Source organism: Salvelinus fontinalis, chromosome 7 (assembly GCF_029448725.1).
Source record: "Salvelinus fontinalis isolate EN_2023a chromosome 7, ASM2944872v1, whole genome shotgun sequence".
In the NCBI taxonomy this organism is placed as follows: domain Eukaryota; kingdom Metazoa; phylum Chordata; class Actinopteri; order Salmoniformes; family Salmonidae; genus Salvelinus; species Salvelinus fontinalis.
Window position 1 is genome coordinate 64,331,082 of NC_074671.1, and position 13,607 is coordinate 64,344,688.

Here is a 13,607-nt window from a genome sequence, read left to right on the forward strand (position 1 = left end):
TTCAGTGCGGGTGCATCAGAGAGAGACTCGTAAACCGTAACCTCGTACTATATGGTTTTGTGCATTTATGTGAATTTGTGAAGTCTACTGTAGGTTAAGTGCATTATGTTGTGCAGCCTAATTTAAATAGTCTAATTTGGATGAATTACTGTTGTCAATGCTTAGCTACCTGATCTATTGAAATGAGATCAGTGCTTGACTTGGACAGGAGCTCACCAGAGCTGAGTACCGTCACCTCAAATGTCTACTGTTTGAGCTCATGTTCCTCTTTTATAGAATATTAGCTCAACAGTATTGTGGAGCTGCTGCACCTAAATATAAACAGTTCCAACACCTATTTCAGTCCAAGTTAAGCACTGAATTAGATAATTGAACAACAAGAAATAATATATTTTTAGAGAATAAAGAAAGTTCTGGAACTGTCAAGACAATAACTTGTCTGTTTTTCATTGTTACTACAGGCCGACTCAGATTAAGTCTGAGGCCGGTAATATCAACAGTGAGGACAAACCCAGCCTGCCTCTCTCCTTCCACAGGGAGTCCAAACCTACAGTCACTGGGTCCTGATTGTGACAGTGGAGCCCAGTTTGCACTGCAGGATCCAGAGATGGCATCAGTGAAGCTGGAAGACTGCAGTCAAACACTGGAGCTGAATGCCAACATTAAAGATGAAGAAGAGGAGGAGAAGATTGGGAAATCTGTTTCTCATGGTAAGCACAGGTTCTGTCTAAGTGTGTTCATGCTACTCAGACTTGCATGGTTTGACACCAGCATTGCCAACATTTGTTTAATTCACTGGGCGATCTGGAGTGTTCAGAGAGTAGACTAAAGAAGTGAAGTAGACAAACTCCCAGTGTTTAAAAATTCTATGAAATTAGTCTGTGTTGTTACTAACCCTTGTGATAGTGAGTGGAGGATGATATGAAGTGAGTCTGTGTAGTTACTAACCCTTGTGATAGTGAGTAGAGGATGACACGCCCCTTTTTAGCTTTCAACTCTTACCCACTTTTAGAGTCGTTTAACTCCCCTTTTGTGTTGTAGAGCCTACTGGTGTGAATACATATGTCACCCGGTAAGCCAGAAGAGGACTGGCCACCCTTTTGAGCCTGGTTCCTCTACGTTTCTTCCAAGGTTCCTGCTTTCTAGGGAGTGTTTCATAGCCACTGTGCTTCTACATCTGCACTGCTTGCTCTTTTGTGATTTTAGGCTGGATTTCTGTAAAGCACTTTTTCAACTGCTGATGTTTTAAGGGCTTTGTCAAATAAATTTGATTGACATGTACAGTACCAGTCAAAAGTTTGGACACCTACTCATTCAAAGGTTTTTCTTTCTTTCTACATTGTAGAATAATAGTGAAGACATCAAAACGATGAAATAACACATAGGGAATCATGTAGTAAACAAAAAAATGTGTTAAACAAATCAAAATAGATTTGAGATTCTTCAAAGTAGCCACCCTTTGCCTTGATGACAGCTTTGCACTCTTGGCATTCTCTCAACCAGCTTCATGAGGTATTCACCCGGAATGCATTTAAATTAACAGGTGTGCCTTAAGTTAATTTGTGGAATATCTTACCTTAATGCCAAACAGTTGTGTTGTGACAAGGTAGTTAGGGGTGGTATACAGAAGAGAGCCCTGTTTGGTAAAATACCAAGTCCATATTATGGCAAGAATAGCTCAAATAAGCAAAGAGAAATGACATTCCATCATTGACTGAGCTTCAGGTCTTAAAGTAATCCGGAACATTTCAAGAACTTTGACAGTTTCTTCAAGTGCAGTCGCAAAAACCATCAAGCGCTATGATGACACTGGCTATCATGAGGACCGCCACAGGAAAGGAAGACCCAGAGTTACCTCTGCTGCAGGGGATAAGTTAATTAGTTACCAGCCTCAAATTGCAGCCAAAATAAATGCTTCAGAGTTCAAGTAACAGACACATCAACATCAACTGTTCAGAGGAGACTGTGAATCAGGCCTTCATGGTCGGATTGATGCAAAGAACCCAATACTAAAGGACACCAATAAGAAGAGACTTGCTTGGGCCAAGAAACATGAGCAATGGACATGAGACCAGTGGAAATCTGTCATTTGGTGTGATGAGTCCAAATTTGAGATTTTTGATTCCAACCGCTGTGTCTTTGTGAGACGCAGAGTAGTAGGTGAACGGATCATCTCTGCATGTGTGCTTCCCACTGTGAAGCATGGAGGAGGAGGTGTGATGGTGTGGGCGTGCTTTGCTGGTGACAGTGTCTGTGATTTGTTTAGAATGGCACACTTAACCAGCATGGCTACCACAGCATTCTGCAGCGATATGCCATCCCATCTGGTATGGGCTTAGTGGGACTATCATTTGTTTTTCAACAGGACAATGACCCAAAACACCCCTCCAGGATATGTAAGAGCTATTTGACCAAGAATGCGAGTGATGGAGTGCTGCATCAGATGACCTGGCCTCCACAATCCCTGGACCTCAACCCAATTGAGATGGCTTGGGATGAGTTGGACCGCAGATTTTTGCTTTTAACCGCCGTGTCTTTGTGAGACGCAGAGTAGGTGACCGGATGATCTCTGCTTGTGTATTTCCTACCATGAAGCATGGAGGAAGTGTGATGTTGTGGCGGTGCTTTGCTGGTGACACTGTCTGATTTATTTAGAATTCAAGGCACACATAACCAGCATGGCTACCACAGCATTCTGCAGCGATACGCCATTCCATTTGGTTTGGGCTTAGTGGGACTCATTTGTTTTTCAACAAGACAATAACCCAACACACCCCCAGGCTGTGTAAGGGCTATATGACCAAGAAGGAGAGTGATGGAGTGCTGCATCAGATGACCTGGCCTCCAAAATCACCAGACCTTAACCCAATTGAGATGGTTTGGGATGAGTTGGATCGCAGAGTGAAGGAAAAGCAGATAACAATTGCTCAGCAAATGTGGAAAGTCCTGTTGGAAAAGCTGTTGGAAAAGCATTCCAGGTGAAGCTAGTTGAGAGAATGCCAAGAGTGTGCAAAGCTGTCAAGGCAAAATACAAGATATTTTGATTCGTTTAGCAAATTCTTTTGGTTACATGAATCCATATGTGTTATTTCATAGTTTTGATGTCTTCCCTATTATTATTCTATGTAGAAAATAGCAAAAATAAAGAAAAACCCTTGAATGAGTAGGTGTGTCCACACTTTTGACTGGTACTGTATATTACACCAACTGACTGGTTCTTCTGATGTTCACACAGGAGATCATGTTGAGACATTCTCTACATCCAGAGAGCAACAGCAGGAAGATCACAGAGCTAAGAGGTCTTACCACTGCCCACATTGTGAGGAGATTTTCCCAATTCTATCAAAGCTAAAAATACACCTAAGAATACACACAGGAGAGAATCCGTATTCCTGTACTGACTGTGGGAAGAATTTCACAACATCAAAGGCTATAACAATTCATCAGAGAGTACACACAGGAGAGAAGCCTTACTCCTGCTCTGACTGTGGAAATAGTTTCTCTCGACGGGGTGACCTAAAAACACACGAACGTATACATACAGGAGAGAAGCCTTACTCCTGCTCTAATTGTGTAAAATGCTACACAACATCAGGTGAGCTAAAAGTTCATCAGAGAACACACACAGGAGAGAAGCCATACTCCTGCTCTGACTGTAGGGCGAGGTTCTCTCAACTGAGCCACCTAAAACAGCATGAACGTGTACACACAGGAGAGAAGCCTTACTCCTGCTCTGTCTGTAGGAAGAGTTTCTCTCAATCGAGCCACCTAAAACAGCATGAACGTATACACACAGGAGAGAAGTCTTACTCCTGCTCTGACTGTGGAAAATGCTTCACAACATCATCTGAGCTTAAAGTTCATCAGAGAACACACACAGGAGAGAAGCCTTACTTCTGCTCTGACTGTGGGGTGAGTTTCTCCCAACTGGGAAACTTAAAACAACATGAACGTATACACACAGGAGAGAAGCCTTACTCCTGCTCTGACTGTGGGGTGAGTTTCTCTCAACCGTGCAACCTAAAAAATCATAAACGTATACACACAGGAGAGAAGCCTTACTCCTGCTCTGACTGTAGAAAGAGTTTCTCTCAACTGGGCCACTTAAAAAGACACCAAGTTATACATAAAGGAGAGTAGCCTTACTACTGCACTGACTGTGGAAACGGTTTTAAATCATCAGCTGAGCTAAACGGTCATCAGAGAACACACACAGGAGAGAAGCCTTTCTTCTGCTCTTACTGTGGCAAGAGCTTCTCCCGATTGGGCAATGTAAAAACACACCAACGGCTACACACTTGAGAGAAGCCTCATCAGTTCTCTCAGACCAGCTGAGATTAGTCACTCCACTTAATTCTTCTCATAAAATAATTGGCAACGTTGAATTGGATCAAATGAAGAACGTGTAGACCACTTTTAGTCCTATGCATTTTGTCAGTTTTGCTACTACCAGCAGCACTGCACCTGTCGATGACACAAGTTGTTCTGCTTCCACGAGCACATCCAATGCTAGCATCAGTAATTCTATGTTTGTTGTAAGCCCAGCTAGCATGGACACTGACAGTTGTGAATCTGATGCAGCCGAAGAGCTACTGCCCCTTTACCTGGGAAAGCACCGAACAACAGACAGGGAGGTTGGACCTTCGAAGAGGTGCAAATATGAGAACTACATTGATTTGGGGTTCACTTACAGTGGGGAGAACAAGTATTTGATACACTGCCGATTTTGCAGGTTTTCCTACTTACAAAGCATGTAGAGGTCTGTAATTTTTATCATAGGTACACTTCAACTGTGAGAGACGGAATCTAAAACAAAAATCCCGAAAATCACATTGTATGATTTTTAAGTAATTCATTTGCATTTTATTGCATGACATAAGTATTTGATCACCTACCAACCAGTAAGAATTCCGGCTCTCACAGACCTGTTAGTTTTTCTTTAAGAAGCCCTCCTGTTCTCCACTCATTACCTGTATTAACTGCACCTGTTTGAACTCGTTACCTGTATAAAAGACACCTGTCCACACACTCAATCAAACAGACTCCAACCTCTCCACAATGGCCAAGACCAGAGAGCTGTGTAAGGACATCAAGGATAAAATTGTAGACCTGCACAAGGCTGGGATGGGCTACAGGACAATAGGCAAGCAGCTTGGTGAGAAGGCAACAACTGTTGGCGCAATTATTAGAAAATAGAAGAAAATAGAAGAAGTTCAAGATGATGGTCAATCACCCTCGGTCTGGGGCTCCATGCAAGATCTCACCTCGTGGGGCATCAATGATCATGAGGAAGGTGAGGGATCAGCCCAGAACTACACGGCAGGACCTGGTCAATGACCTGAAGAGAGCTGGGACCACAGTCTCAAAGAAAACCATTAGTAACACACTACGCCGTCATGGATTAAAATCCTGCAGCGCACACAAGGTCCCCCTGCTCAAGCAGGCGCATGTCCAGGCCCGTCTGAAGTTTGCCAATGACCATCTGGATGATCCAGAGGAGGAATGGGAGAAGGTCATGTGGTCTGATGATTCAAAAATAGAGCTTTTTGGTCTAAACTCCACTCGCCGTGTTTGGAGGAAGAAGAAGGATGAGTACAACCCCAAGAACACCATCCCAACCGTGAAGCATGGAGGTGGAAACATCATTCTTTGGGGATGCTTTTCTGCAAAGGGGACAGGACGACTGCACCGTATTGAGGGGAGGATGGATGGGGCCATGTATTGCGAGATCTTAGCCAACAACCTCCTTCCCTCAGTAAGAGCATTGATGATGGGTCGTGGCTGGGTCTTCCAGCATGACAACGACCCGAAACACACAGCCAGGGCAACTAAGGAGTGGCTCTGTAAGAAGTATCTCAAGGTCCTGGAGTGGCCTAGCCAGTCTCCAGACCTGAACCCAATAAAAAATCTTTGGAGGGAGCTGAAAGTCCGTATTGCCCAGCGACAGCCCCGAAACCTGAAGGATCTGGAGAAGGTCTGTATGGAGGAGTGGGCCAAAATCCCTGCTGCAGTGTGTGCAAACCTGGTCAAGAACTACAGGAAACGTATGATCTCTGTAATTGCAAACAAAGGATTCAGTACCAAATATTAAGTTCTGCTTTTCTGATGTATCAAATACTTATGTCTTGCAATAAAATGCTAATTAATTACTTAAAAATCATACAATGTGATTTTCTGGATTTTTGTTTTAGATTCCGTCTCTCACAGTTGAAGTGTACCTATGATAAAAATTACAGACCTCTACATGCTTTGTAAGTAGGAAAACCTGCAAAATCGGCAGTGTATCAAATACTTGTTCTCCCCACTGTATATTGGGAATAGTGCCTTTCCTCAGCCACAGTGTGTTACATCTCACAACTCGATGAGTCCTTCACTCTTGCGCAAACATTTAGAAAAAAAACATGCCAATTTGAAAAATAAGCCACAAGTTTTTTTGAGCGAGAATTAAGACGACTTTCAAGTAGTAAGACATCTATAAAAGCAACAGATGCCATTAATAAGAAGGGGCTAGAAGCATCTTATACGGTGAGCTACCGAGTGGCTAGAACAGGCAAGCACCATACTATTGTGGAGGACTTCATTCTTCCTGCCTCTGCGGATATGGCTGGGGCAAAGGCCAAAAAAACGATACCGTTTCACGACGCATCGGTGACATGGCAAGAGATGTTTTGATACAATTACCGCTTCGCATATACAACCCAGTGAATTCTATGCATTACAGCTGGATGAGTCAACAGACGTGGCGGGCCTGGCACAGCTCCTGGTATATGTCCGTTACTTTTTGGGGGGTCAATTAAGGAAGACATCCTCTTCTGCAAACCAGGACAACCGGAGATGGTATTTTTAAAGTACTGGACAGCTTTGTGACATCAAATGGACTTTGGTGGTCAAGATGTGTTGGTATCTGTACTGATGGCGCAAAAGCCATGACAGGGAGACATAGTGGAGTGGTAACGCTGGTGCAAGCAGTTGCTCCCGACGCTACTTGGGTACACTGCAGCATCCACCGAGAGGCTCTTGCTACCAAGGGGATGCCTGACAGCTTGAAAGATGTTTTGGACACTACAGTGAAAATGGTTAACTTTGTTAAAGCAAGGCCCCTGAACTCTCGTGCATTTTCTGCACTATGCAATGATATGGGCAGCGACATACAGAAGTGCGCTGGTTATCAAGGGGCAAAGTATTGACACGTTTTTTTGAATTGAGAGACGTGCTTAAATTTTTTTTTACTGACCATAATTTTCACTTGTCTGACTGCTTGCATGATGAGTTCCTCACACGACTGGCCTATCTGGGTGATGTTTTTTCTCGCCTGAATGAGCTGAATCTAGAATTACAGGGACTCTCCGCAGCAATATTCAATGTGCGGTACAAAATTGAGGCTATGATTTAAGAAGTTAGAGCTCTTCTCTGTCTGCATTAACAAGGACAACACACGGGTCTTTCCATCATTGTATGATTTTTTTTTGGTGTGATAATGGCCCGTAAGCTTATGGACAATATCAGATGTGATTTTGCCAAGCACCTGTGTGAGTCGGATGCGCAATTACACAGGTACTTTCCCGAAACGGATGACACAAACAGCTGGATTCGTTATCCCTTTCATGCCCTGCCTCCAGTCCACTTACCGATATCTGATCAGGAGAGCCTCATCAAAATTGCAAAAAGCAGATCTGTGGAAATGGAATTTAATCAGAAGCCACTGCCTGATTTCTGGATTGGGCTGCGCTCAGAGTATCCTGCCTTGGCAAATCGCGCTGTTAAGACACTGATGCCCTTTGCAACCAAATACTTATGTGTGAGTGAATTCTCGACCCTCACTAGCATAACAACTAAATACAGGTACAGACTGTGTGTGGAAAATGATTTAAGACTGAGACTCTCCAATACAAACCAACATTGCTATGTGCATCCTCTCAAGCACACCCTTCTCATTAACCTGTGGTGAGTTATTCATTAACCTTTTCAATTAACAAGTAAGGTTTTATATGTAAAATGGTTAAATTAAAGAGCAAATTGTATTATTATTTGTGCCCTGGTCCTATAAGAGCTCTTTGTCACTTCCCACGAGCCGGGTTGTGACGACAACTCACACTAATTTCTTATGTTTAATAAATGTATCGTATAGTGTGTGTATGGCTTACAATATTTGAGAGTGCGCTGACCCTGGTGCTAGAGGGGAGGAGGTACGCAGCTGGAGGTTGAATGTTTCAAGGGGTACGGGACTATAAACATTTTGGGATCCACTGGTCTAGATAATCCTGGTTTCTGCTGTGTCATGCTGATGGGAAGACTAGGGTATGGAGAACCATGAGTACATGCATCCATGCCGTGTGGGGTGAGTTTTCATGGCACATATTGGGCCCCTTGATAAAAGTGGAGCAACGTTTTAATGCCACAGGATGTCTAAACATCATTGCCAATCAGGTGCATCCCTTTATGGCAGCAATGTATCCAGCTGCAAATCGATTTTTTTCAGCAGGATTATGCCCCATGACACAAGGCTTGTCCAGGGATGGTTCCACGAACATAAGTGAATTCAGCTTGCTGCAGTGGCCTGCCATGTCACCAGATCTCGATCCAATTGAGCATCTGTGGGAGGAGATGGAACGAGCTATTCGGAGTAGATATCCACTCCCAGCCAACCCGACACAACTGTGGGAAGCATTGGAGCCATCATGGCCCAGCATCCCTGTGGGTTTCTTTCGACACCATGTAGAGTCCATGGCCTGACGAATTGAGGCTGTTCTGAGGACAAAGGGAATAGCAACTCAATATTAGGAAGGTGTTCCTAATGTTTTGTACACTCAGTGCAAAAGGAAAGTATTCAGACCCCTGGACTTTTTCCACATTTTGTTACGTTACAGCCTTAAAATAAAATTTATTAAATTAAATCAATAACAAATCCTCAATCTACACACAATAGCCCATAATGACAAATTGAAAACAGTTTTTTAGATTTTTTTGGCAAATAATAAATAAGTATTCATACCATTTGCTATGAGACTTGAAATTGTTCTCAGGTGCATCCTGTTTCCATCAAGTATCCTTGATTGGAGTCCACTTGGTAAATTCAATTCAAACATGCACACACCTGTCTATATAAGGTCTGATAGTTGACAGTGCATGTCAGAGCATGGTGGTGGCAGCATCATGCTGTGGGTATGTTTTTCAACGGCAGGGACTGGGAGACTAGTCAGGATCGAGGGAAAGTTGAACGGAGCAAAGTACAGAGAGATTCTTGATGAGATTCTGCTATTGAGTGCTCAGGACCTGTTGACTAACTGTTGAAGTTCATTGATATAATGTTTGTACAATAATTTGTTCTGGGCAACATATTCTCTTATGTATAATTTTAAATGAAACAAACTTTTAAATGAAATAGTGTCTATATATAAGCCAAATTTGATCACATTCACATTCTCACAAACAAATGGCCTACACAGTGTATATACAATTGTTGACATCCGATGGTCATTCTTATGGTGGGTTGCAAAATGCAGGATCCTTCCTAGTTGAACCCAGCAGAGGGGGACTGTCATGACGGTCCTGTGAGGATCAGGTTATAGTGGATCACGGTTCTACAGAGAGATCTCTCCCTCCCGAAGACGGGGAGAAGTATAGAGGGATTGATGGGGGGTTTATGACCTCACGCCCATCGTAAGGCAACAGCCCAACTCCATTCTGTTCTCTAATGTGTGAGACTGGAATGTCTGTTTGCCTTAGGAAGAGGTTACAGCCCAAAACTACAGAACATCAAATAAATGGACTTTGAGACATGTATATTTGATTAGCCAAATGGTAATCAATGAGTTTTCATAATGTATATGTGATGTTTACATACTTTGTGTAGAAAATATCCAGATGAAAGAGAATGTTTTGGTGATGATAAGACTGATTTTAGTTGTCCAAACGAGATCATAGAAAATCCTAATACCTTGTAACTAGCTACGCCCTAGGGAACCCAGAGAGTGTGTCATAAAGATGGAAACGCCCCTTTCTACTCTAGGGTATAAAACATGAGTAAAGAATTTACATATCAGACTAAGTTGACCACACGCTTCAGCCGAGGTCTACGACTAGTCGTGACCCCGAAACGCAACACGAGGTTGAAGACAAAGTAAATCTCTGAACAATCAAGTTTATGGTGGAGTAGCTATTCTAAGTACTGTATCTAGGAAGTTGAATTTAAGCAGGACCATCCGGCTATTCTTTTCAAGTCACCGGTTGTCTACGTGGCCCTCTTACCCACGTCGGGAGCATCGACACGGTTGATTAGCCTCCTCAGAAGCCCACTCTCACAGAATGAGTGCAAGGAAACTGACAACTAAGAGAAAGGACATTGTGACATCGTTTGGAAAATCAGAGACTAACACCTGAAGACGAAAAACAAGGCGTTAGCCAAACCTTTCCCACTAAGCGGAACTCGACCCACAAAGAGATACCCAACGGAGACCTTCAACACGTAAATACATGCATTACACTTTTTACCCATAACAGGGGCAGTTCAGGGCAAGGCGTTAGGGCTGAAACTAAGCATTGTTTACAAATGTATTCAAGTGTTGAATTTCTCTCTTGCTCTTTCTCTCTCTAGGTAAATCTCCATCTTGTGTTGGTCCACTAGGGACCTGTTGCCATTGTATGAAGTTCTAACTAATAACCTTGACTGTTTGTGTATATGTATCTTATGTTATCATTTAGCTTGTTAGTAAATAAATAATCAACTCAATTTGTGTGGTACGGAATGATTAGTGAGAACTGGGTTTGTGCAGGTTTACGAATTATGCGATGTTCAGAATGAGACTGAGGAAATTAATTAATTGTTGACTGCTATGAAATCGATATATTCTTTGAGTTAATTCGGGAAACGGTAACTCATTAAGCAAAATTTTCCTGTGGCTGCTCCAGGTTACTGAGTTAATTTGTTACAGGATTAATTTAATCACATAATAATAAGCAGTTAATTATTCAATAAATAGAATGTCATCACATTAACGATAACGTCACGACATATTGATGCCCCCCTGCAAGGATAAACTAGGCCTCATTGTTGAATTCAGTCCATAGGAATTGTGTAGCAAGTTACTCATACTCCAATCGCGCTATAGGCAGGATTATTGTTGAGAGTGGCGTGTGTGTGGTTTTTCTTTTTCACCCAGATACTAGTGTAGCGAGATTGACTCGTGTTGTATATCTGACACAAATCAGTGTGTAGGGGATTTACTGAATGCTACGAGCTAGGGCATATGTACCAGCCGATGCAGGCATTCTGAGAAAAATACTAGTTGGGCCCAATGTAGTGTTATTTCTGTGTATCGCATTCAGGAGCGAGTAGACTTGGTCATAATTAATTTCTCGAGCGTGGACATAGAGCCAGCCGATGAAAATTTGAGTAGATATTGGCTTGACCAAGCTAGTAATTATCTCTGTCTCACGTTTTCATTGGTGCGAGTAGACCAACGGTGTATTTGTGTTTTCCGCGCGTTCCGGTTAATCGCAAAAAAATATTGCTGAAAGGTTGAACGTGAGACGTCACTTAGTAAATCTGTTCTCTTGTTGGAGGGGACATTTGTTGTGCTGGAAAGTAAGATTCCGCACAAGTGAAGATAAGCATTGCACCAAATGCTAAGCTAACAAGGGGGAGCTGCCATTTTTGTTTTCCCCGTTGTTCAAAATGAAATCCCGCGCCGTGCGGGAATCCCATGTGATTACAGTGTGTGCTATCATTGACCTCTGGTGGTGAAGAATTGCCAGTAATTGTTTTTAAATAATTAATAATCGAAAATATATGTAATAATTTATTGAGCTCACAAGCAACGAAATAATCTATTATTATGGTGGGGGATTATAATACGGTTTTAAGTACCTCAATGGATTGTAAAGGAAATCATTCTACAAACTATCACCCTCAAGCGCTTAAGGAGATTACAAAGATCATGGATACATTAGAACTAGTGGATATATGAAGGTTGAAAAACCCTGACCTAGTGAGTTATACATGGAGGAGGCTTAATCAAGCTAGCCGTCTTGATTACTTCCTAGTCTTGTTCTTGCTGGCATCAAAAGTATTAATAGGAGACCGAATCCGATCGGACCACCATCCAATATAGCCAACAAATTGTCATCCAATATAGCTCTTACAGAATTCCCACATGGACGGGGATATTGGAAATTTAATCAAAGCCTATTGGATGACAATTTGTTCTTAACTAAGACAAAATAATTCCTAATTTACTTTTTTTCTGTACAACATAGGTACAGCAGATATCCTTATTGTATGGGACACTTTCAAATGTACTTTTAGGGGCCATTCAATAGAATACTCATCATTAAAACAAAAGCAGTTTAGGTCAAAAGAGATGAGACTAATAAAGTAAAAAGAGGAAGTAACAGCGCAGGTAGATGGTAATGAAAACTGTAGAGGCACAAAATCGGTTAGAGGAAAACCAAAAAGAAATGGATGTGTACTTATTCAAGAAGGATCAAGTGTAATGTATTACAAAAATAAAGCGAATTGGATTGAAAACAGACATGGGTTAAAATAGTCTCAGACTTGTCCTAGTCTAGATTTTAAGTCAGGATGATTTCATCTCAATCTAGATCTAAGCAGTGGGGAACCATACGGGCCTTCACAGAAGGCTAAGGCTTGATAAAAATGTATATATATTTTTTTATAAAATTTAGTTTTAATTTGTACTTCATCTTTACAATAATTGTAATCATTTTCTGATTTCATCTCTTCAGTTTGTGTTGGAAAGAGAAGGGTTAATACTGAAGAGAAAAAAATATCCAATCAGGATTTTCTTTAGTGGTCTCTGGGTAGAAAAATCTAGCTTGCTCAGCCAGCCATTGGCTATAGTCATGGGTAACATCATATGTGGAGTGTGTCTGAAAGTGGGCATGTTGACAGAAGTGGGAAGATCAACAGAAGTGGCATATGGAAAGTGAATCAGCTATTTGATAAGATTTGTTGCCACTCAAGACCGTTTTGTGTGGCTGATTTGATTGTTGCAGGACCAGTTGATTGTTTGACAACTGTAGCATTTTATGAAAGCAAAACCCTAACCCCTTTCCTAACCTTAACCTCATTATCCTAACCTGCTATGTTAATTATCCCAACCTGCTAGGTTAGTTCTCTTAACCTGCTATGTAAACATTACGCTGACCAGCATGCACCTGGGTATGGCTGGTCTGACCAATAATGGAGTGCTGATGTTAAAATTCCACCTTTCCAGAAACAATTCTCTCACAGTTGCCGCTTGTTATTGACCCCCTTCAGCCCCCAGCTGTGCCCTGGACACCATATGTGAATTGATTGCCCCCCATTTATCTTCAGAGTTCGAACTGTTAGGTGACCTAAACTGGGACATGCTTAACACCCCGGCCGTCCTATAATCTAAGCTAGATGCCCTCAATCTCACACAAATGATCAAGGAACCTACCAGGTACAACCCTAAATCCATAACCATGGGCACCCTCTTAGATATCATCCTGACCAACTTGCCCTCTAAATACACCTCTACTGTCTTCAACCAGGGTCTCAGCGATAATTTCCTCATTGCCTGCGTGTGTAATGGGTCCGCGGTCAAACGACCGCCCCTCATCAC

The 13,607-nt window shown here is 42.2% G+C and overlaps 1 protein-coding gene and 1 pseudogene across 1 annotated transcript in view; both read left to right on the forward strand.

The window, feature by feature from the left end:
* Positions 1-490: 490 nt before the first annotated feature.
* The window catches only part of LOC129860156 (zinc finger protein OZF-like), a 170,601-nt gene continuing 157,484 nt past the window's right edge, over positions 491-13,607 (forward strand). Inside the window, exon 1 of the mRNA XM_055930512.1 lies at positions 491-710. Coding sequence (XP_055786487.1) covers positions 608-710 — 103 coding nt within the window. The 5' untranslated portion in view covers positions 491-607. The remainder of the gene's footprint in view (positions 711-13,607) is intronic.
* The window catches only part of LOC129860189 (zinc finger protein 501-like), a 167,967-nt pseudogene continuing 157,484 nt past the window's right edge, over positions 3,125-13,607 (forward strand).